General features: G+C 37.2%; 1 protein-coding gene across 5 annotated transcripts in view; it reads right to left on the reverse strand.

Moving 5' to 3' along the window:
• Positions 1-864: 864 nt before the first annotated feature.
• Positions 865-25474, reverse strand: part of LOC134754727 (EEIG family member 2) — a 129637-nt gene continuing 105027 nt past the window's right edge. For 2 of the 5 annotated variants that reach the window (XM_063691063.1, XM_063691064.1), the window contains 5 exons: positions 21831-22490; positions 11747-11873; positions 9620-9728; positions 8773-8891; positions 878-1804 (listed from right to left, as the gene is read on the reverse strand). In XM_063691063.1, the coding sequence (XP_063547133.1) occupies positions 1793-1804; positions 8773-8891; positions 9620-9728; positions 11747-11873; positions 21831-22490 (1027 nt within the window). In that variant the 3' untranslated portion in view covers positions 878-1792. Of the gene's footprint in view, positions 1809-8772; positions 8892-9619; positions 9729-11746; positions 11874-21830; positions 22491-25474 lie in introns of all 5 variants that reach the window. The other 3 variants (XM_063691061.1, XM_063691062.1, XM_063691065.1) reach the window with 3 other exon arrangements.

Here is a 25474-nt window from a genome sequence, read left to right on the forward strand (position 1 = left end):
GTTTACAAATATATACAACAAAGATAGAAACATAAGTTATTAAAGAAAACAACGTTGTTTCCATACTTTTGGCCTGGGGTGTATATTACAGTCGGTTTAGGTAATTATTAGGGCGATTATCAAATTCATTGTAGATTTTGTCTTTCAGAAAATGCATAAGTAATAAGGCCAATACGGGTGAGTGTGGCTGGCCTTCACGTCCCACTCTCTCATTAAGCAAAACGGGAGACGCAAATACATATTGGACCAATATATTGGACAGATAGAATATCTCCTAATCTACGCTTAAGCGATACATAGCTACCGACGGTAACGCTAGTGTGGTCACCGATTGCAGAAACACCCGTTTATCTACACAAATCATTTGTAACATTTTTGTTCAAATATGTTTGCCAAAAACAACAGAATATTTATGTGAAGTCTAAGTTTCTCTGTTAATCGCACCATTTCCAGCCATTGCAAGTCAGGATCTTTGGAATAATAAAATCCATCTTCCTCGCGTTGTCCCGGCATTTTGCCACGGCTCATGGGAGCCTGGGGTCCGCTTGGCAACTAATCCCAAGAATTGGCGTAGGCACTAGTTTTTACGAAAGCGACTGCCATCTGACCTTCCAACCCAGAGGGGAAACTAGGCCTTGTTGGGATTAGTCCGGTTTCCTCACGATGTTTTCCTTCACCGAAAAGCGACTGGTAAATATCAAATGATATTTCGTACATAAGTTCCGAAAAACTCATTGGTACGAGCCAGGGTTTGAACCTGCGACCTTCGGATTGCAAGTCGCACGCTCTTACCGCTAGGCCACCAGCGCGGTTCGCTAGGAATAATAAAATAAGGAGCGAAAAACAGATTTCATAAAAGTTTTTAAATGTTATTAAGTTTTATAATAATTAAAAATACGAAAAAAATCTAGGCATAGCACAAATTCTGTCAAAATATTTTCAATAATGTTAATTATCCAGAGGAAAATGAGTACTACGATTGAATGAAAAGGCGATATCGCGCGGGTCCTCCACTTTCGTCTTAAGAACTAAGTAACTCAAGTTTAATATTAATCAGAGCTATTTGCCTTATAATAAGTAAAGCATGTCAAATATAAATATAATTATAAGGTAAATAGCTCAATCTCGCCGATTATAATACTGTTTGAAACCGTATGACACTTTTCTGGTTCTGACTTCGTCATACAACGAATTTGATAACCCATTTTACCCATTTGTTATTAAAGTCAGCTTCGCATATTCATTAAACCCAATGTCTTAATATAATGGAAGCTATTAACAGGAGATCCTGTTTTAGTTAATGTTTAACCTATTTAGCGCCAACGGGTTATTTGGACCAATAACGTGTACCAAACCACAGAATAAATAGTAATAGGTATAGAAGGCTCACTCTCTATAACGCGTCTATTACGACAGATATGACCGCTGGGTGGCGCAAGCGCGAGCAGGCGTAAGTTTCGTAGCGGTGCGCGGCGACTATTATGGCTAGACACCAAAATTGGTGTAGGCCGCATATACTTTGTAACAACGCTAGGGATTAACCTGCGTTTGGCGCTAAAACGGTTAAAAATGTATATACATAGAAAAGCCAATAATCATTTTATCGAACATACCCGAAAAAAGGTTGTAAATATATGAACACAAGTATTATGGAAGTGATGAATCTATTGCGATGGAAGTATCGTGGCCGACCAAGTGTTCCCTGTGGGTCTGTTGCGGAAGTTGTCGGGTGTGGTCGGGTGTCGGCGTCGGGTCAGACCCGCGGCGGTCCGAGACCCACGTCGGCGTACACTCAGGCCGTAGGCTACCTGTTGGAGGAATAAAAAATTACAACACTCAAAACTTGCCTATATGTGCCATTTTCAACCAAAAGGGTACTTATTGTCGCTTGTCAGTAAGGCGCTATTTCCATATAGCTTCAATTAGAAATCAACCTTATCAACAAGCGACAATGTGGTACCTTTTGGTTGAAAACGTCACATACTTTTCATTTCTCATGCTCTGAAACTGTGTCGTTATTCTAAAAAGTGTGCAGAAAATGATACGTTTCTGCTCAAGAGCACTGTACTTTCTAAGTAAGTTTTTTTCGATAAACAATTAAAATTTTGCTTTTAAATGGATTTGTTGTACAATTTCCATTCTGGTAATTTTTTTTTTTTTTTTTTTTTTTTTTTTTTTTTTTTTTTTTTTTTTTATTTGGAAAGCAAACAGAAATAAGTGAGCAGGAGATGAGTTTACAAATACACATTAAGGACATTCACTTATTCCCTTAACAGCTCTCACTAAAACATGTAATGGAAATATACTACACTTAAACTACTCTTAGGGTACTAAATACAGTTACCAATTTACTAACACTAGGTGCAAGCTCATCAAACAAAATTATGACTATTAAGGGAGAAAGAGCCAAAGTAAAGAAAAAAAAAAACCAGAAACAAAAACAAAAACAAACTATTAACTCCCCATCACATAAATAACGATATTTTTACCTAAATTGTTAACTGAAAGTACCCTTGAAATTTATACTTCGCCGTGTTTTTTTTTAATGTTAAATTTTTACTTTCCTCGTCTTCGAAATGAAACATAGTGTTTAACTCGGATGAAAGGCACCATTTCAGTCTTGGACGATTGACGAACTACCTCGACAGAAATGGGTGCCTTTCATCCCATGGTTAACAATCTACTAATACACTCGCCTGACTCCATTCTACAACGGAAAGCTCACAAGGGTGCTCCTTCAACTAGGGAAGACCCGACTGAGCATGGTAACCAGTGTCATAACAGGTCATGGACTGTTTAACAAACATCTTTTTCTACTCGTCGAGTATAATCTGTGTATTACGACTTCATATGCAACATTACAACCTTACTCTTTTTAACGTTGTATAGTCTATGGCACTTCCGACTCAAGCATAAGAATTTTATCGATACGGTTTAGTCAATTATAAAAATTTTGAAAATAGAACTTCATACATTTCAGTAAAATATTTCTTGTTTAAGGAGACTCGTTTCAATGCAAATTAGCCTACTTAAACACGCTGCTGCGTCGCATCTGCTTTGTGATTGGTTGGCCAACAATTGCTTCATAAGTCATAAACGCGCATGTGACACCCTTCATATAGCAACATCCATATCCTACGATAACCGCTTAGCGTTGCTTGTTAGTCTCCATAGGCTACGGTGGCCACAATCGAGTAAAACAACTGTCTTAAAATTGAAGTTAACGCGGAGTAGGTACCAGGGCCTCATGAGTTACTCGGAGGTGTCGTTGACCAACCCGCCGGGGGCGCCGGGCCCGGCGGCCGGGGCGCGTACGAGTATGAAGGTATCGCGGGCTGCGGCAGCTCGCGTATCTTAGCTGTATACTTTTGATTTGTTTACCTAAGTATATGATTCTACTAGTTGAAAGTATTATTTTTTTGTCTCGTAGAAAAAGTATTGTATACAATAGTGATATAATCAAGCTTTTCAATCTCGTACCTTAACTTAAGCAACTCAGCAAGCTTCGTTGCTTAAATACGGTACTCGACTGAAAAGCTCTCTAGTATATCACGATTGTATAAAATACTATTTTATAACAGGTGTCACAGACAGTCTTCTCTATGCATGGAGACAGAAAAAACAGCCTCCCACGTGGTGCTGGAATACAGCGGAGTGGCCCCATACAGGGCAAAACATCTCGGATCCCCGAGAGACCTCCCCGAGGTCCTCAACATCAAAGGTTTGATAGCAACAATCTAGTATACATGGATCGGTCATGAGGGGCGGGGGGAAATGACCGAACGGGATAGTCTTTATGTATCTTTCAGTAGAGAGAGAAAGTGCTGTTATTGTTTGTCCTTGTCACAGTCTCACATTTTTTTTTATTCCCAACCGCTTTAGTATGGTTTATGGTGGGCTACAAATCTTCTCGACCAATCATATTGTCGCATTGCGTATGTTTTGTCCCTCATGGGCGCACGCGTATAGCTGATCTATGTATTGCTACAGTACCGGCCACGGAGTAGGATGGAGATGGCAAGTAGGCATAGACCTAGCATTACATAGACCAGCTATACGCGTGCGCCCGTAAGGGATAGACATAGATGACGTCATAAACGTGGGGATACCATATTGGTAAAAATTACCCCAATATTTGATATCACGTTGGGGCGATTACCCTGGAGGCAAAGTTAGCTTGTTTGACGGTATTAAAAAATTGTTAAATAAAATGACAATGGGCCGTTCTTTTTAGGCGTATAAACAATGAAATACCTCCTATAATTCGCGCAGGTGGTACAAAACTAAACATGTTTAGTAAATAAAACGTAAAATAAAATGTATTATGGGTTTTAATTTAAAGAAATCACAAATCGCAATCACACCAATTAATGTACACCATATTTAATCTCCACAACATTTGTTTATTTATTTTTTGGAATTAGAAGTACGAAAAAACTTTGAGGTCAAAATTACCCATAAAATTATGATATTTTCATCTGGTATCCCTAACATGATTGTTATGCAGCTAAATTAAGAAGAAGTTTAAAAATGGCTGACCTCAGACTCCTACCTACCTACGTAATTTGGGCGGATAATTTTACAAATAATGTTTTGTTAATTTGCGTAAATAATTGTGATATTTTTATTGAAATCGTTTGATTCTACATTGCTTTGAGTGTAACGTAATTTTACGATGTTATTCTCACATATTGCGTTAAGAGGAAGGTGTAAAATACCGTACTTACGTGTGAAAGGTTATGATCTCATATTTTTGCTCAGAGCGGCTATTACAGCCGATTACAGAACAATTCACCAGTATTTTATCAAAGTTCAAGCATTCGAAACGCTAACCATCACTATATTTCATATGAGAAAGCACAATTTCATACAAAACAACGATAATTAAACAAGCAACGAACAAACATGACATGACACGTACATATTTGTTTGCCACAACCTCGGTTGTGGCAGCGGTGGAAAAGTGAAACTATGACAAGGACAAACAATAACAGCGCTTTCTCTGCTACTCCTACTGAAAGATACATAAGACTATCCCGTTCGGTCATTTTCCCCCACTCCTCATGACCGATCCAGTTATACTAGATTCATGCAAGTAGGCGTTCCCGTCTATCCGACAGTTAGTAGCGACCGACTCACTTTATGCACAGACTATGCTCAGTTGTTGTGTAAACTTCATGCTCGAATGACATTCACGTCGTACGTACGCTCGTCTAACAAAAATTGATAATTAAATTTAAAATGCCGTATTGTGCAGTATTAAGCTGCAGAAATCACAGCGGTTTAAAAAATCTTTCACGTGGAGGTATTTCCTATCACCGGTGGTTATTTATTTAAATATAATCCGATAAATACGAAAAATCTGTTTCTTTTGCATTATTTACGAATGTTCGTTAAGTAAATCTATATTTTATCAGTTAGAACTTAGAGTTCACAATCCTTTGTCACTATTCTTTACGTTTATCTGGAATATTCGCTATCCTAAATGTCAAATAACTTCGCTACTCAGATGCTGCGCAATGTCGATATTTATATCGATAAAGTTAAAGTTACGATATTTCAAGTTTGATGTTTGGTAGTTCGGTAATAAATTATTATTTTAGACACGTTTCTAATTATTATTTGGGATAATCAATGTCTTAGTAAATATGGCAGCACTGGTCATCAAGCACTAAGTTAAGTCGGGGTCATTTCATCCTTTACATACGTTTTTGTTTTTTACACCCATCATATTTTCATCGTTAATATAATTAGACTAGGTACTTAATGCACTTATGCGTACAATGCATGCAATGTGCCATGAATAAACGTTTTATATTTTCTATTTCTTTATTATTAATTATTGTAGGTTACCACAAGATGCCGATATTAAAAATAAATGGATCGATGCTACTGGGCAAGAAAATTAGTTTCCGCAAAAATATAGCACCATTTGCTAGGAGCATTTCTTAGAGAAAGATTTCTGGGGATAAAATTGCCATACATCTCATCTAGCGTCCACACGCCTAAAACTTAGTTACTAATTTAGTAATTATTAGTGACATTCGGGCTCACTTAATTAATAAAAAGTGTTCCGTACCACGCAAACTAGCGTCAAATATTGGAATTTTGCCGCTCCCCTTCCTGATTTGATAGGTCACAATCTTACAATCAAATCAAGTGGGATCGATGAGCCTGTTTCATGTATGCTTTCACACCATACAATTAATTTGACAATTTAATCAGGTTGTCCCGTCTAGATTGGCCTTAAATGCTGCTACAAGTAAATATATTGTTAAAGACGAATACTTACCTATGTAAGTAATTGCAGATTTGTGATCACAAAATAACAGCAATATCGAGTTAATAGACCTTTAAAGAACTATGATTTTATCTGTTTGACTTTAAGATATATTTAATGTTCACATTAACAACCTAGTTGGTCAATTAATAAGAAACAAATTTCTAGTTAGATATTTGTTGTACTGTACTACATATTATTTTTCATACAATCACGATTATCACTACCTATATTATAATCATAAATAAAGTATCATCTAAATGTGTTAAAACATACGGTAATGAAATATCAATACCTAACTGAACACACAAATATCGATAAAACACTCCGATTACACTGTCCCCTCCCTATATCGTCGAATGGAAAGAAGTTCCAACGGTTAGCTACTCGCAGGCGTGTAGAGGTCTCGAAAACACCAGTGTAACGTGACCGTGAGATCCGTAACAAACCATGCGTAATTAGACCTTACTTATACTGGTTTTTTAGCCCTTTTCTCGCCTGTAATAAGTAGTGATTTTAAAATTATATAAAATAACGCCATCTGGTGTTGAGTAGTTGTATTAGGTGAACGTTGAGCGAGCTTTTGTGAGATGAATGAGATAATAAAAGAGTCGTATGTCATATAGCTTTGACATTATATTTTAAACCGTCACTCATGTAGCCTACAGTTGATATTCGTTCGAGAAATGTCCACCGGTAATAACTTTTTGGTATGGAAAGTTGCTACGAATCAGAGCAATTTTGTAAGTGTGTGGCGTATTTTAACGTGGCTATGAATGTGTGAGTTTAGCGACACTGGTTTTCATACTAAATAGGAGTCATTTCACATCCACTAGTTTATTAATTCGTGGTACCGGCCAATAATATATCACCTTTGAGTGTTTTTGTATGAGCTTGTATAGAGTAAACAATATAGGTTAGTTTGTAGATTGCATATTTTACTAGTCATTTTATACAAATATATGATGAATATTGCAATGAAATAACTGTGAATTATAATAGGATACCCAGCATATTAATAAACGATCTCTAGTAAAAAAATGAAGTTTATATTTAAAATAACCTCTATGAAAAAACCATTACATGAGACCAATTTTTCTCATCGCCCGTACAAAGGAATACTACTAGCAAAGATAGATATAACTCCGTAATAGATGGATACAGTCTCAGGAAAAAACGTGCCTCGAAAATCAAGAAAATTTGATTCTCGTTCAGAGGGCGCTACTAGCTTTGGCCTACTGTCGTATAGATGGCGTTGACGGTTTCGTTTGTTATTTAAAAAAATTAACGCATATCAGTGAAAGGACATGGGTCAAAATCATATAAAAAAAATTAATAAAAAAATTACGGAGTTATATCTATCTTTGAATGTAGCATAGAGTAACTTATACTAGAGCGGTACTGTCATAGTAAATTTTGTAACCCCAGTAAATTCACTGCCATCTGTCGACACACTTTAAAACTAAAAATGAAGATTTATAAAAATACGATAAAATGTATTTAAATATAGATAAATGATTTTTTTTATTTGCATTAATTATTTTTATGATTTTGATCCATGTTCTTTCACTGATATGCGTTAAAATTATTAAATAACAAACGAAACCGTCAACGCCCTCTATACGACAGTAGGCCAAAGCTAGTGGCGCGCTGTGATTGAGAATCAAATTTTCTTGATTTTCGAGTCACGTTTTTTCCCTAGACTGTATCCATCTATTACGGCAAAGATAGATATAACTCCGTAATAGATGGATACAGTCTAAGGAAAAAACGTGCCTCGAAATTCAAGAAAATTTGATTCTCGTTCAGAGGGCGCTACTAGTTTTGGCCTACAGTCGTATAGATGGCGTTGACGGTTTCGTTTGTTATTTAACAATTTTAACGCATATCATTGAAAGAACATGGGTCAAAATCATAAAAATAATTAATGCAAATAAAAAAAATCATTTATCTATATTTAAAGAAATTCTATTGTGTTTTTATAAATCTTCATTTTTAGTTTTAAAGTGTGTCGACAGATGGCAGTGAATTTACTGGGGTTACAAAATTTACTATGACAGTAACGCTCTAGTATAAGTTACTCTATGCTATAGTCCTTTACTGCAACTGTCCACAAGTTCAAAAGGAAATTATAAGTATCAATACCAAGGTTCCTGTTTATTTACTCCGATTTTCTTCCATATATAAACATACCTTCGCTTAGAACTACAAAAAATACAGTAAAAGACACACCTGAACCTGAACGAAAAAAATACAGTTGATTTTGGATAAGTTACTCTATTCGCACTTAAACTATCGTGAGACATATTTCAAAATATTTATCAGTACGGTTTTTACTCACTATTATTTAAAAAAAAAAAAAAAAAAAAAAAAAAAAAAAAAAAAAAAAAAAAAAAAAAAAAAAAAAAGTGAGTAAAAACCGTACTGATAAATATTTTGAAGTTACTCTATGATTACGGAGTTATATCTATCTTTGAATGTAAGTGATACACTCGCCTGCGCTCGTGCGGGTGTATAACGACGCGCTGGTAGTCTGGCCGCCGCTCCGTGCGCTGTCGCGAGCCCAGCTCCGCGGTGCCGTCGCGCGCTATGAATAGCTGAAGCCCGGACGCTGGAACAAACATTTTAAGAACCATTATTACGTACAAAACTTGTGTCAGACCCGTACTACTCTACGGCGCAGTGTTGGACAACAACTTGTGCGCACGAGACCAATATTCATGCCGCTGAGATGAAAATGCTCAGATGGGCAGGCGGCGTCACGAGGCTAGATAAAATTAGAAATGAATTAGAGGCAGTTTCAAAGTCACCACAATTCCAGACAAACTCCATGAAAGCCAACTCCGATGGATCACCCGGTAAAAATTGCACTAGAAATTGACACAGGCAAACAACTGCCAGGACGCCCAAAAGCCACCTGGTGGAGAAACCTAGAGAAGAAATCGCAAAAAATACCAGGAACCTACTTTGTCAGAGCCAAATGGCGAAAACATATTCAGAGGGTTGACCCCAAGTAAATGGGAAGTGGCACGGAGAAAGATTATTATGTACCTGTTGCACAAAATACTATTGTCACAGGGCGGACACGCTATACATCAAAAATCACTTGCGTCTCTATGTGTGTACACGTCTGTACACGTGTCATTGTGTAAGTTACTTAAAAACAGTACTGAGCGGCCGGCAAACGGCCGTCAATCTGGTGTCGCGGGGCGAGGTCATTCGAGACGGGGCGGGGCGGTGCGTGGCCGTTCTGTATGATAATACTATTACTTATTCCGTGGTCCGGGTCACACTGACGGATTGTGAACCTTAACACAAGGACGTAAGGTCGCTACTCACTCTCCGCGGAGTCGTCGACGGCTTGCTTGAGGTCGGTCTGCGCGAGCAGCTCGTCTATCAGCGAGTCAGGGTTCACGCGCGTGTTCTCCACCCGGCAGGACACCATATGCTGGAAATGAAAAGAAATATCGAGGTTTATTGTTTCAGTTTTACAGCAAACTGTGGGTGTATTAACTTTTTTTTTTGTAGCCACGGTTACAAGCTTTTTATGGTTTCGTATCCAAAGGGTAAAAACGGGACCCTCCGTCTGTCACCAGGCTGTATCTCATGATCCGTGATAGCTAGACAGTTGAAATTTTCACAGATGATGTATTTCTGTTGCCGCTATAACAACAAATACTAAAAACAGAATAAAATAAATTTTTAAGCGGGGCTTCCATACAACAAACGTGACTTTTGCAGTTTTTTTTTTGCGTAATAGTACGGAACCCTTCGAGCGCGAGTCCGATTCGCACTTGGCCGGTTTTTTGTACATCACTTGTTGTAATTGCTACGTATTATTAGCTGAGCGGAGGCTGCCGGGTCAGATTAGCAACAAAAAAAAACCGGCCAAGTGCGAGTCGGATTCGCACACGAAGGGTTCCGTACTATTACGCCAAAGATTAGGGCAAAAAAATCACGTTAATTGTATGGGAGCCCCACTTAAATATTTATTTTATTCTGTTTTTAGTATATGTTGTTATAGCGGCAACAGAAATACATCATCCGTGAAAATTCCAACTGTCTACCTATCATGGTTGATGAGATACAGCCTGGTGACAGACAAACGGACAGCGGAGTTAGTAATAGGGTCCCGTTTTCACCCTTCGGGTACGGAACCCTAAAGATCTGGGATATATTTTATTTAGATTTGTATTTCAAATGTCTCTGTCACATTATCGATTACTCGTATACACTTTGTATAAATTCCACAGTGAATAAAATAAAATAAAAAATACGTGCCATTCTCAATCAAAAGGGTACTTATTGTCGCTTGTCAGTAAGGCACTATTTCCATATAGCTACAATTAGAAATCAACCTTATCGACAAGCTACAATGTGGTACCTTTTGATTGAAAACGTGTAACGAAAACAGTGTAAACTCTATATAGCGACACAAGGGACCAGAGGTTTTTTTACGCTGTAGAGTTTTCGTTATATAGAGAGAAATTAATATGAAAGTAAAGCAACTATAGCCAACAATTGTCGACGTTATAGGGAGTGAATCGTTATATTGAGTGACGTTAAAATACGTCGAGTGAAATTAAAAAATCATTCATCTAACTATATCATCACTGAATTATCTGTTAATAAATTTAAAAAAATATGTAAAACGTAAACTTATCACTAAGCCTATTATTGCACACAAGACTACATGAATGATGAAACACCGTGGGATTGTGATTGAAAATAATTAATTATTTATTATTGTGTTAATAATGATGAAATTGATAATTCAATGAATACCTATATTAGGTAATCCGTATTTTTTGACATTTAGATTTTTATTCTAGAAAGTTTCTAGACTAGTATTTTTTATACAATTTCGGTGTCTGACGATCCTTTTGTGAATTCTTATTATTAAGTTTGACATATCTATAATAATTCAATGTTTTTAAGAATAATAATAACTGCATCAATAAATTGCTCTGATATTTAGATTAAGGTAATATTTAAAACTTGACAATTTAAAAGTGCTTGTTGCTAGGCCTATTTGAATAAAGAATATATTGAATTGAATTGAGTTATATCAAATAGATATAACTCCGTAATAGATGGATACAGTCTAAGGAAAAGACGTGCCTCGAAAATCACGAAAATTTGATTCTCGATCAGATGGCGCCACTAGTTTTGGCCTACACTCGTATAGAGGGCGCTGACTGTTTCGTTTGTTATTTATAATTTGCATACCAGTGAAAGAACATGGGTCAAAATCATATAAAAATAATTAATGCAAATAAAAAAATCATTTATCCATATGTAAATACATTTTATCGTATTTTTATAAATATTTATTTTTAGTTTTAAAGTGTCGTCGACAGATGGCAGTGAATTTACTGGGGTTACAAAATTTACTATGACAGTACCGCTCTAGTATAAGTTACTCTATGGTTATATGGAGCTGTATGTAGTTTCTCGCTCTGTCACCTGGTCGTCGTTCGGCGCGGGCTGGGGCTGGGGGGGTGCGCGTTGTCGGCGCGAGTAGGCGGCGCGCGCGCGGTCCAGCGAACCGCTCTCGGACGCGGACGCGGTCAGCGACCCGGACGAAGGGTTCCTGTTGCCATTAATACGTTAGCTTTCTATGTATACTTTGAATTTTTAATTTCATTTTCTATGAAAAGGGACCTTATTTTCGATGGCGCTTACGCCGCACAGCGTCGCGCGGGATTGTATTTATATCGGAGCATCGTTTATAATGGCGTAAGCGCCATCGACAATAAGGTCCCTTTTCATAGAAAATACCACAAATGTATCACTTTCTGCACACTTTTTACAACAACAATGACCCTCTTTCAGAGCATGATAAATGAGAGTCATTATTTATTTCCTGCGAGCGGTCAGCTCCAATTATGAGCGCGTGGCAAAAAAACAATGTCGTTTAAAAAGCTGCTGTATCGTATTGGTTTTAAGGTTCAAATCTATGTAATAATATGAGCGCTCGCCTGCATAGAGGCGGTCGATCGTCGTACATTACCAAAACATGTTAGATGTACATAGACTTGAACCTTAAAACCACCACGATACAGTTGCTTTTTAAAGGACATTTTTCCTTCGCCGCGTGGCTGATACGGGAGCTAACCGCTCGCACAATAGAAACAATGGCTTTTGTTTAACAGATTAGACGTAAAAATCATAGAAAATTCATACTATAGCTTAGTGGGAAGATTTACTAGAAGCTAATTAACATTTTTTGCGCTAAAAAATGTATAAGCTTACACTCAAGTAAGCTTCTAAAAAAATTCAAAATCAAACTTGTAAATATGTATAATAAAATCCCAATTACAAAAGTAAACAGTAATATTGTTTCGTAACAGGATATTAATTTACTATATCACACAAAATCACTTCACACGACTCATACAAACATATAAACGGACGACATATCATCATTAGTACAACTATGTATTAATTATTTGTAACAAGTTCTAACTACCAATTATAATGCATAGAAAAATCGATGACATGCTTCAAAAATGGTATTATATGTTGTATAAGGTACATTTCCGACGACAAGACAAATCAATCATTTATAACAACCCTGTAAATATTTTTGTTTACCAACAATAAAAATTTTGAAAATATTTAATATATTAATAACGGGTCACTCACGTGTTTTAAGTCGAAAACGCTCTGCGCCGGTCCGTCACCGTCGACGCAAGCTCCTGATGACGCTCGGTACGGAGTGAAACATGTCGAGCGTTTTCGACTTAAAACAAGTGACCCGTTATTAATATATTTAATATGTCTATGTCTCACGGAAGTTTTGTTATTAAAATTTTGAAAATTTTTGAAGTTTGAAGTTTATAAAGAAAAATTCTGATACTTTCAATCTCAATATTCCTTCTAATCGGAGGAAAAGTACCTTAAGCATTAATAATTTATAATAATAATCACACACGACTAAAAAGCTACGTAAATATATATATACAATCAACATATTATGTCCACTACCTATAATTATTTTACAGTTTTTATATGTCGCCAAAGACATAAACTGACGCTCGCGGCTACAACCCAATTTCACAGGGCGGACCCAATATACATCAAAAATCACTTGCGTTTCTATGTGTGTACACGTCTGTACACGCGTCATGCGTCATAGTGTGAATAAGTTGCTTAAAAATAGTACTGAGAGTACGCCAGAAGTCCGCCAGATTTCTGTCGCGGAGCGAGGTAATTGGAGTCGGGGCGGGGCGGTGCGTGGCCGTTCTGTATGATAATACTATTACTTATTCAGTGCCAATATCAACGTTCGTGTATTCAGACAAGGTTCACTATGACGCGCCGCACAGGATAGGCGTTGGGTTATAAGGGTTTAATATCATATGTATATAGAAACAGGATGATAGAGGCTCATTATGATTTGAATTTGTTGCATTGCCGGCTTGAGGATTAATACCGCAATGTCACGAGACTATGTAGTATGCGAATTCAATGTTTATACACGGTGGCCAAAAAATAAGTGTATTCCCGTTGCCAGGGAGATTTATGGGTTATACTGAGCAACTTTTACTATGGGACCAACCCCGAAATCGCGAATTTTTTTTTACTATTCCATACATTTTATTTTGGCTGGTCCATTTTGTATTGGGGGAACGGGGGGGAGGTAAATTTTTTTTCGCAATTGCTTGGTTGGTCCCATAATAAAAGTTGCTCAGTATAATCCCAAAACCTCCCTGGCAACGAGAATGCATTTATTTTTGGCCACCGTGTAAGAAATTGCGACGTATTTATTTATTCTAAACTGATATTTTCGATTATAAATAGACTGGCAGTAAAATCGTGTTTATAATAAATTGTATTATATATAAAGCGCGTTTGCAATCAATAAGCGATATTGTGGAAAAAAGTTAAGAAATCATGCACAATAGAAAAGTTAAAAACCCTTAAGCGGAAGACGCCTTGTTACTTAAAAGTCTTAAAACATCTAAATAATTTAAAATTACTGACAATATATTAAATCACATTTACAAACGGGTCTATCGCGAATTTATTTTGTTACCTTTATTTACCGACGTTTCGACACAGGTTTCACTGGTCGTGGTCGCGGGTGGTTACTAACAATATTATTGTTTTAAATTGTTGCTTGCTTTCATGTTTGACTGTAGGCTTAAAGTACAGTTGTAATAAATAATCATTTATAATCGTATTTTCACGGAAACGCATGATCGTGCCATGCTATTTCAGTCAGTGTTAGCTTAGTACAAAAAGTACAGATTGACTGAAGTAGCACGACAAATACGAACGTTTCCGTGTACGATGGCAAAGGATTGTTCATTACACCTATGAAGATATGCAAAAAAACCTAAACAAACAAGCAATTTAACAAATATTTCGACTAATCCAGTTTTGTCTTCGGTTACCGCGATAATTACTCATGAAACAAAACTGAAAACCCGACCCGTTGACCACGAACGCTGTAAAGGGTTCGAAACGTCGGGATGTATTATAAATTCAATATACGCGATATAATCAGTTTTCATAGTTTTATTTCATAATCCAGTTTTATTTAAAAAAAACACTTGTATACAGTACAACTAGTACAAGTGTTATATTATTACTTATAGTTATATCTGATTTTTTTTTTAACTTACGAAGCGTTACGAACGAAAACAATCATACTTAAACAACTATAATCACGAATTACATTTAAAATTAACATTGGACGCCATTTTACGAAGTCCTTACGACATTTCACGCGTAATCAAACTAGTAACTTTTTATAAAATTTACTGATACATTTTTTACTTTTATTAAATGTAAAAAAAAAAACCAAGCCGTCGCCGATGAAATTTGACAATGTAACATTATCTATGTGTGCTTCTAGGTTTTTTTTGCTAGAAAAACAATTGTAAGAAAGATATTAGAGCGTATAAAAGTTTTACATACAAAACTTCTAGTCGATCTACATTCTTAGCGTAACTTTGATTATATGTGTCTAATTATCACTTATACAACAATGGAGGTACTTGCGGGTACTCTGATCTGACTGATCCTTCACGATGTGTCTTTGACTGCCTCGATCTAAGTGAACGAGTCTCACGAGCCAGTCCAACTGACTCCCGTGCCCCACTACCTAGCTACCTACCGTGTTGCCAGGTATTTTCCCAACTACCCCGTACTTATCGGGGTAACGCAATGATGTTGCCACATTATAATTAGCTCCATGCATGAATTTATTTTTATTTTTGGATTCATAATTTATGTCGTTGGAACACCGGAAATGATAAAAATACTTTTGTAAACCTTAACATTATTTTATTAAAAAATATTTAAAATGTTGAAAATTTTTGAGCGGTTGAAACGCTCATAATTTTTGGCGCGAATTCGGCAGAGCGTGATGACGTCACATGTTGGGCGGCCCAACTGACGTTTGCTACTAATGACACTAATCTGTCGAACGCGTGACGTCACGTGGCGTTTCGAGCATTTCGCTCACTAGCTTTTCGCGGGCAAATTTTTGTACTTTTTATTTATAATTTTAAGTAATTAAATGGTAATTTAAAAACGGAAATGCATTTGTAACATGATATAACGGTAACAAACATCCGAATAAAACATATTTCGTTCAAATATAAACTTCATGAATGAGGCTAATTATTATTCAACTGCTATCTGTCATGTAAACTGAAATAAATCATGACATATGAGAGCGGCATTTCGACGGCGGTTTCCTGTGACTTTAATGTGTCTTCAATACTTTATAATCCGTTTGCAACAAATCTTATGGCATCGATTTAGTGCCGTGCCATCTACATCATTCAAAACCAGGGGCCCACTAACTATCAGTCCGCCGGACGATATCGGCCTGTCTGTTAGAACAAAAATTTGACAGCTCCGAACAACTGACAGGCCGATATCGTCCGGCGGACTGATAGTCTGTGGGCCCCTTTTACGCCGTTTTTACGCCTCTCGCTTCGTACAGATTTAGTGAAACCGATTCAATCCTTTGCTATCGTATTTTCACGGAAACGTTCGTATTTGTCACGCTACTTCAGTCAACCTCAGTACTTTTATAAACTAAACCTACTTACTACTTACTAACGAAATCGCTGTATTCTGTTAAAGAATACATAAACTTGAAACGCGATTAAAATGTATAATATTTTTTCTATAATAATTTAATCTGACATTGTTATTTTTTATGTTCTATTGTTGTTTTTTTTTTATTTCTTATTGTTTTAGTTGTTAATTAGATATTTATTTTAATTTGACTTTGCAATACTATTATTAATTCTGACATTATATTAACTAGGATGCCCTAGCAATATATATATTTTGACCGCTTATTTATACTCTGAAGAGATAATTTTTGACATCGTATTTAGTATAACTATCATTACTTTCTGACATTTTATCTCACTGTATTTGACTTTTAATTTTTTTATTTTGTTATGATTTGTTTGTTTTTATTTTTTGTAATTATTTTACTGAATTATTATTTTTTTACAATTTGACGATCTTTTTGTGAGTTCATATTGTCAATGTATCTAATTGTGACTTTGTTAAATATCACGTAATTCCCAATAAGAAATAAATTAATCTAATGTAATCTAATCTTTTTTGTACTGAGACTGACTGAAATAGGATAACACGTTCGTGAGTTTCCGTGAAAACACGATGGCAAAGGATTGTTCACTAAATCTGTAACTTCGTAAGTTTCGTAACATGGCGCCCTAACAGCAAAAGCAGTTACTAGCTACATAATATCACGCACGACATCTACCACCCGTACACATAAGCAAGATTAATGTACCCCTGATACGGCTCGGTCCAACTAGAAATATGTAAGAAAATACATATAGGTACATATCGGAATAAGACTCATCATTCCAGATAAGTGTACATGACGCATTTTTTAAAGTTCTAATAAAGCTAAGAAGCTGATATTTGGTATGATAACGTTTGATAACTTAGCTTTTAATTCAACTGTATATAATAGCAGGTTATTAAGGTAGTAGCCACAGATTTAATATATACGCTAGATGACGCAAATACCACGATTTGTATTGAAACCAATCGTGCCGACTTTTTCATACAAAATTTTAAAATTACTTATCTGTGATAGGAGATATGTTCTTGCCTTTGGGTGCTCGCAATTATTGGGCTGTTGCAGTTAATTATCATGCAACGAAGCATTTTTTAAGTTTTCACGGACGTCCGGCCGCAACAACTGACGCGCGTGGACTGTAAAGAGCGACGGTCAACCTCGACGCTTGGTCGGGGTTCGGACACGCGAAGTAGATGCATTTGCGTCTTCTATGGTATATTTATTTCTGTGGTAGTAGCTGCCATACGGCTCACATCCCCGACAAATCCGGACAATTCCAATTGAGTTGGATCAGATTTGCGAACATTAATCTCGGCGTTATGTGCACAGGATGAAAATGCGTCAGTACGACGAGATGTGCTACCTTACACTTCTCGATAAAATATCGTGTCTATTCGGTTGGTTAAATATGTAAAATGGGGTGACTTGAAGAGGTAATAATAGACACGTGTCTGCTATAGTTATTGGCCACTTCATAGTAGTTGACCATTCTTAACAATAAGACTTGTACACACAACTTTGGAAACAAATCAAATTTTTTTTAAAAATATTTTTGATTTGTGTAAAAAAAAAAAGAAACACATCACAAATCCATACTAATATTATAAATGCGAAAGTCTGTCTGTCTGTCTGTGTGTTCCCTCTTCACGCTTAAACCGCTGAACCGATTTAGATGAAATTTGGCATAGAGATAGGTTGAGTCCCTGAGAAGGACATAGGATAGTTTTTATCCCGAAAATCATCCCTTAAGAAAGTAAAAAGCGGAGTGGAATTGAGATATTTAACGAAGTGCCTGCTAATTTGTGTGCATAATATGCTCAAATTTAGATTGCTATGAGTTTTTTTTCAGGCGCTATTCTTACTCTAGCTGCGGTTACTAAGTCCACGCAGACGAAGTCGCGGGCAAAAGCTAGTATTTAATAAAAGAATAATATGCATGGTACAGTCGCCATCAGATATATCGGAGCAGCCAAGGCGCTCACAAATATCTGAACAGGCCGTTATTGCCAAGGCGTTAGAGTGCGCGTCCAGATATTTTTGAGCACCTCGGCCGCTCCGATATATATGATGGCGACTGTACCATCCATATCAAATGCAACATAGTTTAGAGGCATTTCTATCTTAAAATGGAAAATTGGGATTCTCGCAAAAATATTTTATTGAGAAATTATAAATATTAAAAAATGGGAAGTAGCGATTTTTTCACTTAGTGTAAGGTAGCACACTGAATGCCACATGCCATCATGTCAAAATAATAAATTTCAAAATGGCATAGCACGCGGTTCGGTGTGGGCGAATCCTTGGGCAGGTCTAATTCTTAAATGAGATTTACGCGCGATATACCGTGGTATATTACGCATAGAATAAACTCGAAAAGAAAAACCGGTTTACTTAACCGGTAAATGTACTATTAGATTAGCACCCCTGCACCTGCAACTTGCATGGTACATTTTTGTATGCAGGATTGCTAAGCGAATAGTTTTGTTGACTGTACATAAATAATATGCTGACAATGAAAACCGGTTTTTTAATGAATTTACACTGAATATTTTTTTATGTTAACTAAAATAAAATAGTTTCGTCAATATAATAGTTTTTCTCAGTAATTACTGTTAATTTTTTAGGGTTCCGTACCCAAATGGTAAAAACGGGACCCTATTACTAAGACTCCGCTGTCCGTCTGTCTGTCTGTCACCAGGCTGTATCTCATGAACCGTGATAGCTAGACAGTTGAAATTTTTACAGATGATGTATTTCTGTTGCCGCTATAACAACAAATACTAAAAACAGAATAATATAAATATTTAAATGGGGCTCCCATACAAAAAACGTGATTTTTTTGCTGTTTTTTCCGTAATGGTACGGAACCCTTCGTGCGCGAGTCCGACTCGCACTTGGCCGGTTTTTTTAATTTAACAGCAAACAAACGCATTTTCTAGATTCAGTAATACAAGAACGCCCTCGTATCCGCCCGCACCGGCCGCGTGTGCGGTGCGTGTACTGACAGCGCGGAGCTCGGGCGGCGCGGCAGCGAGTCGCGGAGCGCCGCGCACGCGCTGCACTCGCCGTCGCCGCGTCTGGACACACACGTCTCTTTACACCAAAGATAGATATAACTCCGTAATAGATGGATACAGTCTAAGGAAAAAACGTGCCTCGAAAATCAAGAAAATTTGATTCTCGTTCAGAGGGCGCTACTAGTTTTGGCCTACAGTCGTATAGATGGCGTTGACGGTTTCGTTTGTTATTTAACAATTTTAACGCATATCAGTGAAAGAACATGGGTCAAAATCATAAAAATAATTAATGCACATAAAAAAAAAATCATTTATCTATATTTAAATACATTCTATCGTATTTTTATAAATCTTCATTTTTAGTTTTAAAGTGTGTCGACAGATGGCAGTGAATTTACTGGGGTTACAAAATTTACTATGACAGTACCGCTCTAGTATAAGTTACTCTATGCTTAACACTAACGGCAACAAGTCTTAACTCATAGGTGGACCTTATGCCTTATGAAACCAGTAACAGAAACCGGTACGTAACGCGTTTAACACATATACCGGTACGCAACACAACACTGGGATTGCCAACTGTCAAAGGTTTTCATAGATGGCGCCAGCATAGATTTTACCCGTCTCGTTTTGTTCTATGAGATCTAGTTTAAAGGACCAGGCCAATTTGACACTATTCGTAGGATCGACAGGTAAAATTTACGCTGGCGCCATATGTAAAATACTTCGGCCGGCCCATCCGCAAACGCTGCTATAGACATTGCTCTACACGTACGTACGTACGTACGTACGTAAAGACGTACGTCCTTGTATCTCCGTCTTAATTTGAGAAAGTAGTTTGAAAAGACAAAAAATAAGGTACGCATTTGTGAATGAATCTAGTCTCCTACCTAAAATATACGATGCTTCCTATTAGTCCTGGTTCAAAAATTTATTAACAATAATGAACACATCTTATTACAAGATGACCTTAAAACTAAACAAATTATTAACACATCACCCCTTAAAAAAAAAAACAAGTAAAAGAGACAGAATAAAAAACAAAAGGTAAGAGAAAGAGAAGCAGACAGTCCCGCTCGTGCCCTCAACCTAGTTAGTACGCTCAGACGTTACAGGAATGGAGGGAGGAATGGTCGTGTGTGGTCCGGTCGTCTGTTAACTTTATATTTAATTTATTAAAAAAAATACAATTAGGTCTTGGTGCAATCGCCATCAGATATATCGGAGCGGCCGAGATGCTCAAAAATATCTGAAGACGCTCTAACGCCTTGACAATAGAGGCGTGTTCAGATATTTGTAAGCATCTTGGCCGCTCCGATATATCTGATGGCGACTGTACCAAAGACTTGATGCATTAAACTGAAACACCACCCATTATAGCTAGATTAAATGAATAAAACTTTTATTATTTATTACATATTAAAATATTCGATTATACATACCGGTTTTTAGGGTTCCGTACCCAAAGGGTAAAAACGGGACCCTATTACTAAGACTCTGCTGTCCGTCTGTCCGTCCGTCTGTCTGTCACCAGGCTGTATCTCATGAACCGTGATAGCTAGACAGTTAAAATTTTCACAGATGATGTATTTCTGTTTCCGCTATAACAACAAATACTAAAAACAGAATAATATTAATATTTACATGGGGCTCCCATATAACAAACGTGATTTTTTTGCTGTTTTTCCGTAATGGTACGGAACCCTTCGTGCGCGAGTCCGACTCGCACTTGGCCGGTTTTATAATTTGTATAAGTTAAATATGTTTGATGGTAAACCGGTTTATTTCTAAGTCGGGACAGACTATGAACAAAATTAAAATTGTCCCCTTATTTCAGTTACGTCGACAATTAGGACAGGTACTCTCGGAGGATATAACCAAACGGAGTAGCCATTAACAGGCGTTCCCCTCTGTCGAAAATAGTCGGCCAATGGTCATACACAATGTATGGACTGACGTTTATCTGACATGGCTATTTTGACGTTACGTATACATTTGACGTGCCCCTCCCCCGCAAAAATTGGCAGACTTTTTTGTACAGAAAATTACAGACGTGGCGTCTACGTTTGGTTATATCCTCCTAGCAGGTACTCGTGTAAATTATATATATTTACAAAAAAAAAGCTTTAGGGGTGTACAGTGAGCTGCGAAATTGCATGGAGAAATTATGATTGAATTCATTGATAAAGACGCCATGCACTCACGGCTGATGGTACCTGGGCTATTATAATATAAAATTGTGTAAAATACAACTCGCTTGTGTCTCTCAAATTTTACTAGTGAAATGTGTCACGACATAAACACAAGAGGAGAGGTGCGGTGTCTGTGTAGTGTGACACAAACTTAGGACGATGGCAAATCAACAGGAAAATGATGTACGGACAAGCGACCGGACCACCAGACCACACTCGGGATCAAAGCAAGCCACACAGGACGCACTAACCTCGGGTCCGTGTAGCTGTGCCTCAGCACCTCCCCGCGCCGGCGCTCCGACAAGTAGTTACACCTCTGTATCACCGGCATTCTCTCTTTCGGCGTCGATGTGAATACATCCTTATCAATATTCTTGTTTGACAGACTCTTGAAACGATTGCGTACGTCGATAGATAACCCTTCAGTTTCCGGGTCAGAAGTGATGCTGTAGAACTCGTCCTCCATGCATCCCGATAGTCTGTTAGCGTCGGCGATCAGGGAACTCTTTCTATGCGCTAATGGTGTTAAGAATGGGAAATTGTTGAATAGCTCCTCGTTGCGTTTGTTCCTCTCTATCAGAGCCGGTATTGTGTTTAAAGATTTCTGCTTGAATATTTGGAAGTTCGTTAACGGCTGGACAGCGTTGCTTATCATTGTCGCCGCGGCCTTCTTTTTCTTATCGAAATATGTGGGCATAGCGAAATGTGTATTAGTTTCGTTAGTGAGTGTTGTGTTTGGTGTTTTGTAGTCCTCTGTCGCTGGGGACTGTATGGCGTGTCTTATGACGTCCGGCGGTCCGGTGAGGGTCGTGTTGGGCGTCAGGTAGACGTCCGAGTTGTCGGACGAGATTGATTTCTCGAGTAGGAGCTTCGTTAGCGTTTGTGCTCGCCCTGTGTGCTTGCACAAGCGACTGCGGGTGAGGGGACGAGAGAGAAACATAAAAAAATCTAAATTATTTAAGCTGACAATCGTCGGTTAGTTACTCGTGTCGAGGAGCGGGCACGGAGTGCTAGCGCGCGCACATTTAGCGGGACACAGCGCACGGAATGACTTCGTGGGTTAGACTTCTAAAGACAGTACCGTGAGCACGAACAATTTCATACATTCACCCGTTTTCCTATCTCTATCGCACGCGCCACGCGCCTAATTATATAATATAATAGGCTAGATGACAAATTTTAATTAATGGTACTAATCGACCCACACAAATATAAACAAATTTAAACGTAAAGGCATAGTGATCTCACATAATCTACGAAGTAATTCACACCGAGACCGTCTAGTTGCACCGCTTCACAAACTCTCAAGATCAGAGCAGTCGGTATACGTCATAGGCCCTGCGATATACAACCGCCTCCCAGATACCATAAGAGATGCACCGTCTCACCCATCCTTTAAAAGGAATTTAGAAGTGTGGCTGCTCACAAAAAACTTTTATACTGTTAATGAAATAATGGAACTGCCAATGACTTTATAATATAATAATTAATTATATAATTTTTTTTTGTAATTTATTATATTCTATTAATTATGAATTGATGACATTACAATGTTGTGTATATTTTCTGTCGAAATACTCTGTAATTGTGTCATCTCTATGTTTATTGTACAAAATTGTATTTGACGTGTACCTGTATTGTACCAATAAAGATTATCTTATCTATCTTATCTTATCTTCGATCAGGTGTATTTTTAGGATCTAATGTCTATATGGGACATAGGACCCATTGTATTAAAGCAATACAAAAGTCTTACCTCACTCGCGAAACGCGAGCGAACGTGACGTCAAGTTCACTGAGAGCCCATTTTGAATGTATGGACAAAACAAGAAAATTGCGTTTTTGTCGGTGAAATATTGCGTTTATGTATATAGTTGCCATACAATCTTCTTTTGGATAGAATGCAAGGAATCGAATGGTACCCTCACTTTTTACCTTTTTTGGAGTTTAAAGTTTCAGGTCCTGTATTTGTATTATTTCCATATATTATTTTAATAACCACATTATTGTGATAAATTGCTCATGATATTTTACTAGATTTTGTTATAAAATTAATCATCTCATTTATCAGTCATCTCTATTATGCGCGTGCGATAGATACGGAAACAGGCGGGTCATTGTCCGGAATTTTTCCGTGCTTAGAGTTCATACTTTAGTAAACACTACGTATGAAGCTTAATATGTGACGTTTTCAACCAAAAGGTACCACATTGTCGCTTGTCGATAAGGTTGATTTCTAATTGGAGCTATATGGAAATAGCGCCTTATTGACAACCGACAATAAGTACCCTTTAGAAAATGGCACATATTAATATAAACGTATAAGTCATCTTTTATGGTATATTTCTTAAAACTTACAAGTTCTCATGTTAACGACGTCACATTGCGTTCGCTGTGCGTCCTCGCAAGCTTTAAAGGGCCCACTGACTATCAGTCCGCCGGACGATATCGGCCTGTCAGTTAGAACAAAAATTTGACAGTTCCGAACAACTGACAGGCCGATATCGTCCGGCGGACTGATAGTCAGTGGGCCCCTTTAGATCCTCGGCCGATATTATAAGTGACTTAGGGTCGGTTGCACCAAACTGTTTGTCATCATTAAAGAGTTCGCTAAATTTTATTGTATGTAAAGTTTCATAGTAACCCTCGCGGCGCGCCGGGTGACGTTGATCAGTCTGTCAAGTGCGGGTGGTGCAACTGGCACTATGTTATTCGGTTTTTGATCATAACTTTCGGTCATTAATCAAATGTATCGGCTTGTAATAATCAAAAGTATCGGCCACAGGATATTTTAAAATATTCAGTTGAAAAAACGAAAAAAAAAAACAATAGAAATAAAACAATAAAGAGTAAAAAACAATAAATAAAAACACACCAAAACTGGTACCACGTTTTTTACACCCTCTTAACCATTTTCAGTCAATGAAGTATAGAAAAATAATAATAAAAATAATTTGTAAATGAATTAATTTTTAACAAGCAGAAACGTCTGCGATGCTTAGAATAAATTTAAAAGTGGAAAAATTACAAAACAATTACAATTATTATCCACAGGCCGTGAGTTCAAGTCTCACCCAAGGCAGTAATTTTTCCACTTTTAAATTTATTCTAAGCTTAATTTGTAAATGGTCCTAAATTAAGCAAAACGGTTAGCATATTTTTTTATACAGCAGTTACGTAACCTGATACCTAATGTAATATTTTTGCCTAATAGGGAATACTACGCGAAACTCTGCGTAGGGGGCGCCACTACCATAATCTGAGGGTCTATCGCGAAACAAGAAAATCGAAATTTCGTTATCTAACATCTGTGTCACTTGCATATTCGAGCGATGAAGAGGCAGATAGCGAAATTACGGATTCGCGTTTCCCGGTACGTCCTCTGTAAACAAACCGCCTTGATGCATCAATGTCATATTTTATTATCTCTGAAAACTTGTCATAAAACTGTCAAAAGCACAGTATGTATAAGTTACTCTATTGTTTGCTAAATGGGCTAGTGCTGCACTCTGGTGGCAGAACATTGCAGTAACACCCCCTATTACAATCACACGATGAATTAGTCGAAGTTATTTAAAGTCAATCATAAAATCTAAATGAACATAAACAAACATAAAAAAGAAAATCTAAATTTGAGTTGAGTCTACCACTTTTTTCTCTAACTAACACGATGAATCCCCACACAATAACATTTTACCTCTACGGAATTAAATTATCTTTTGCCGGAGAAACAAATAAGTAGAATATAGTTAGAAAAACCGGTTACATTGGGTAAAAAACCGGTTAACCCATACAATAAACTTAAATGCCTCCGATACCCGTTATTACCTGTACCGATACCCAGCAAGCATCTCCTCACACTTAATAATACATAAATCGCACTTAAACTATCGTG

The sequence above is a fragment of the Cydia strobilella genome, chromosome Z, assembly GCF_947568885.1.
Source record: "Cydia strobilella chromosome Z, ilCydStro3.1, whole genome shotgun sequence".
Classification (NCBI taxonomy): Eukaryota; Metazoa; Arthropoda; class Insecta; order Lepidoptera; family Tortricidae; genus Cydia; species Cydia strobilella.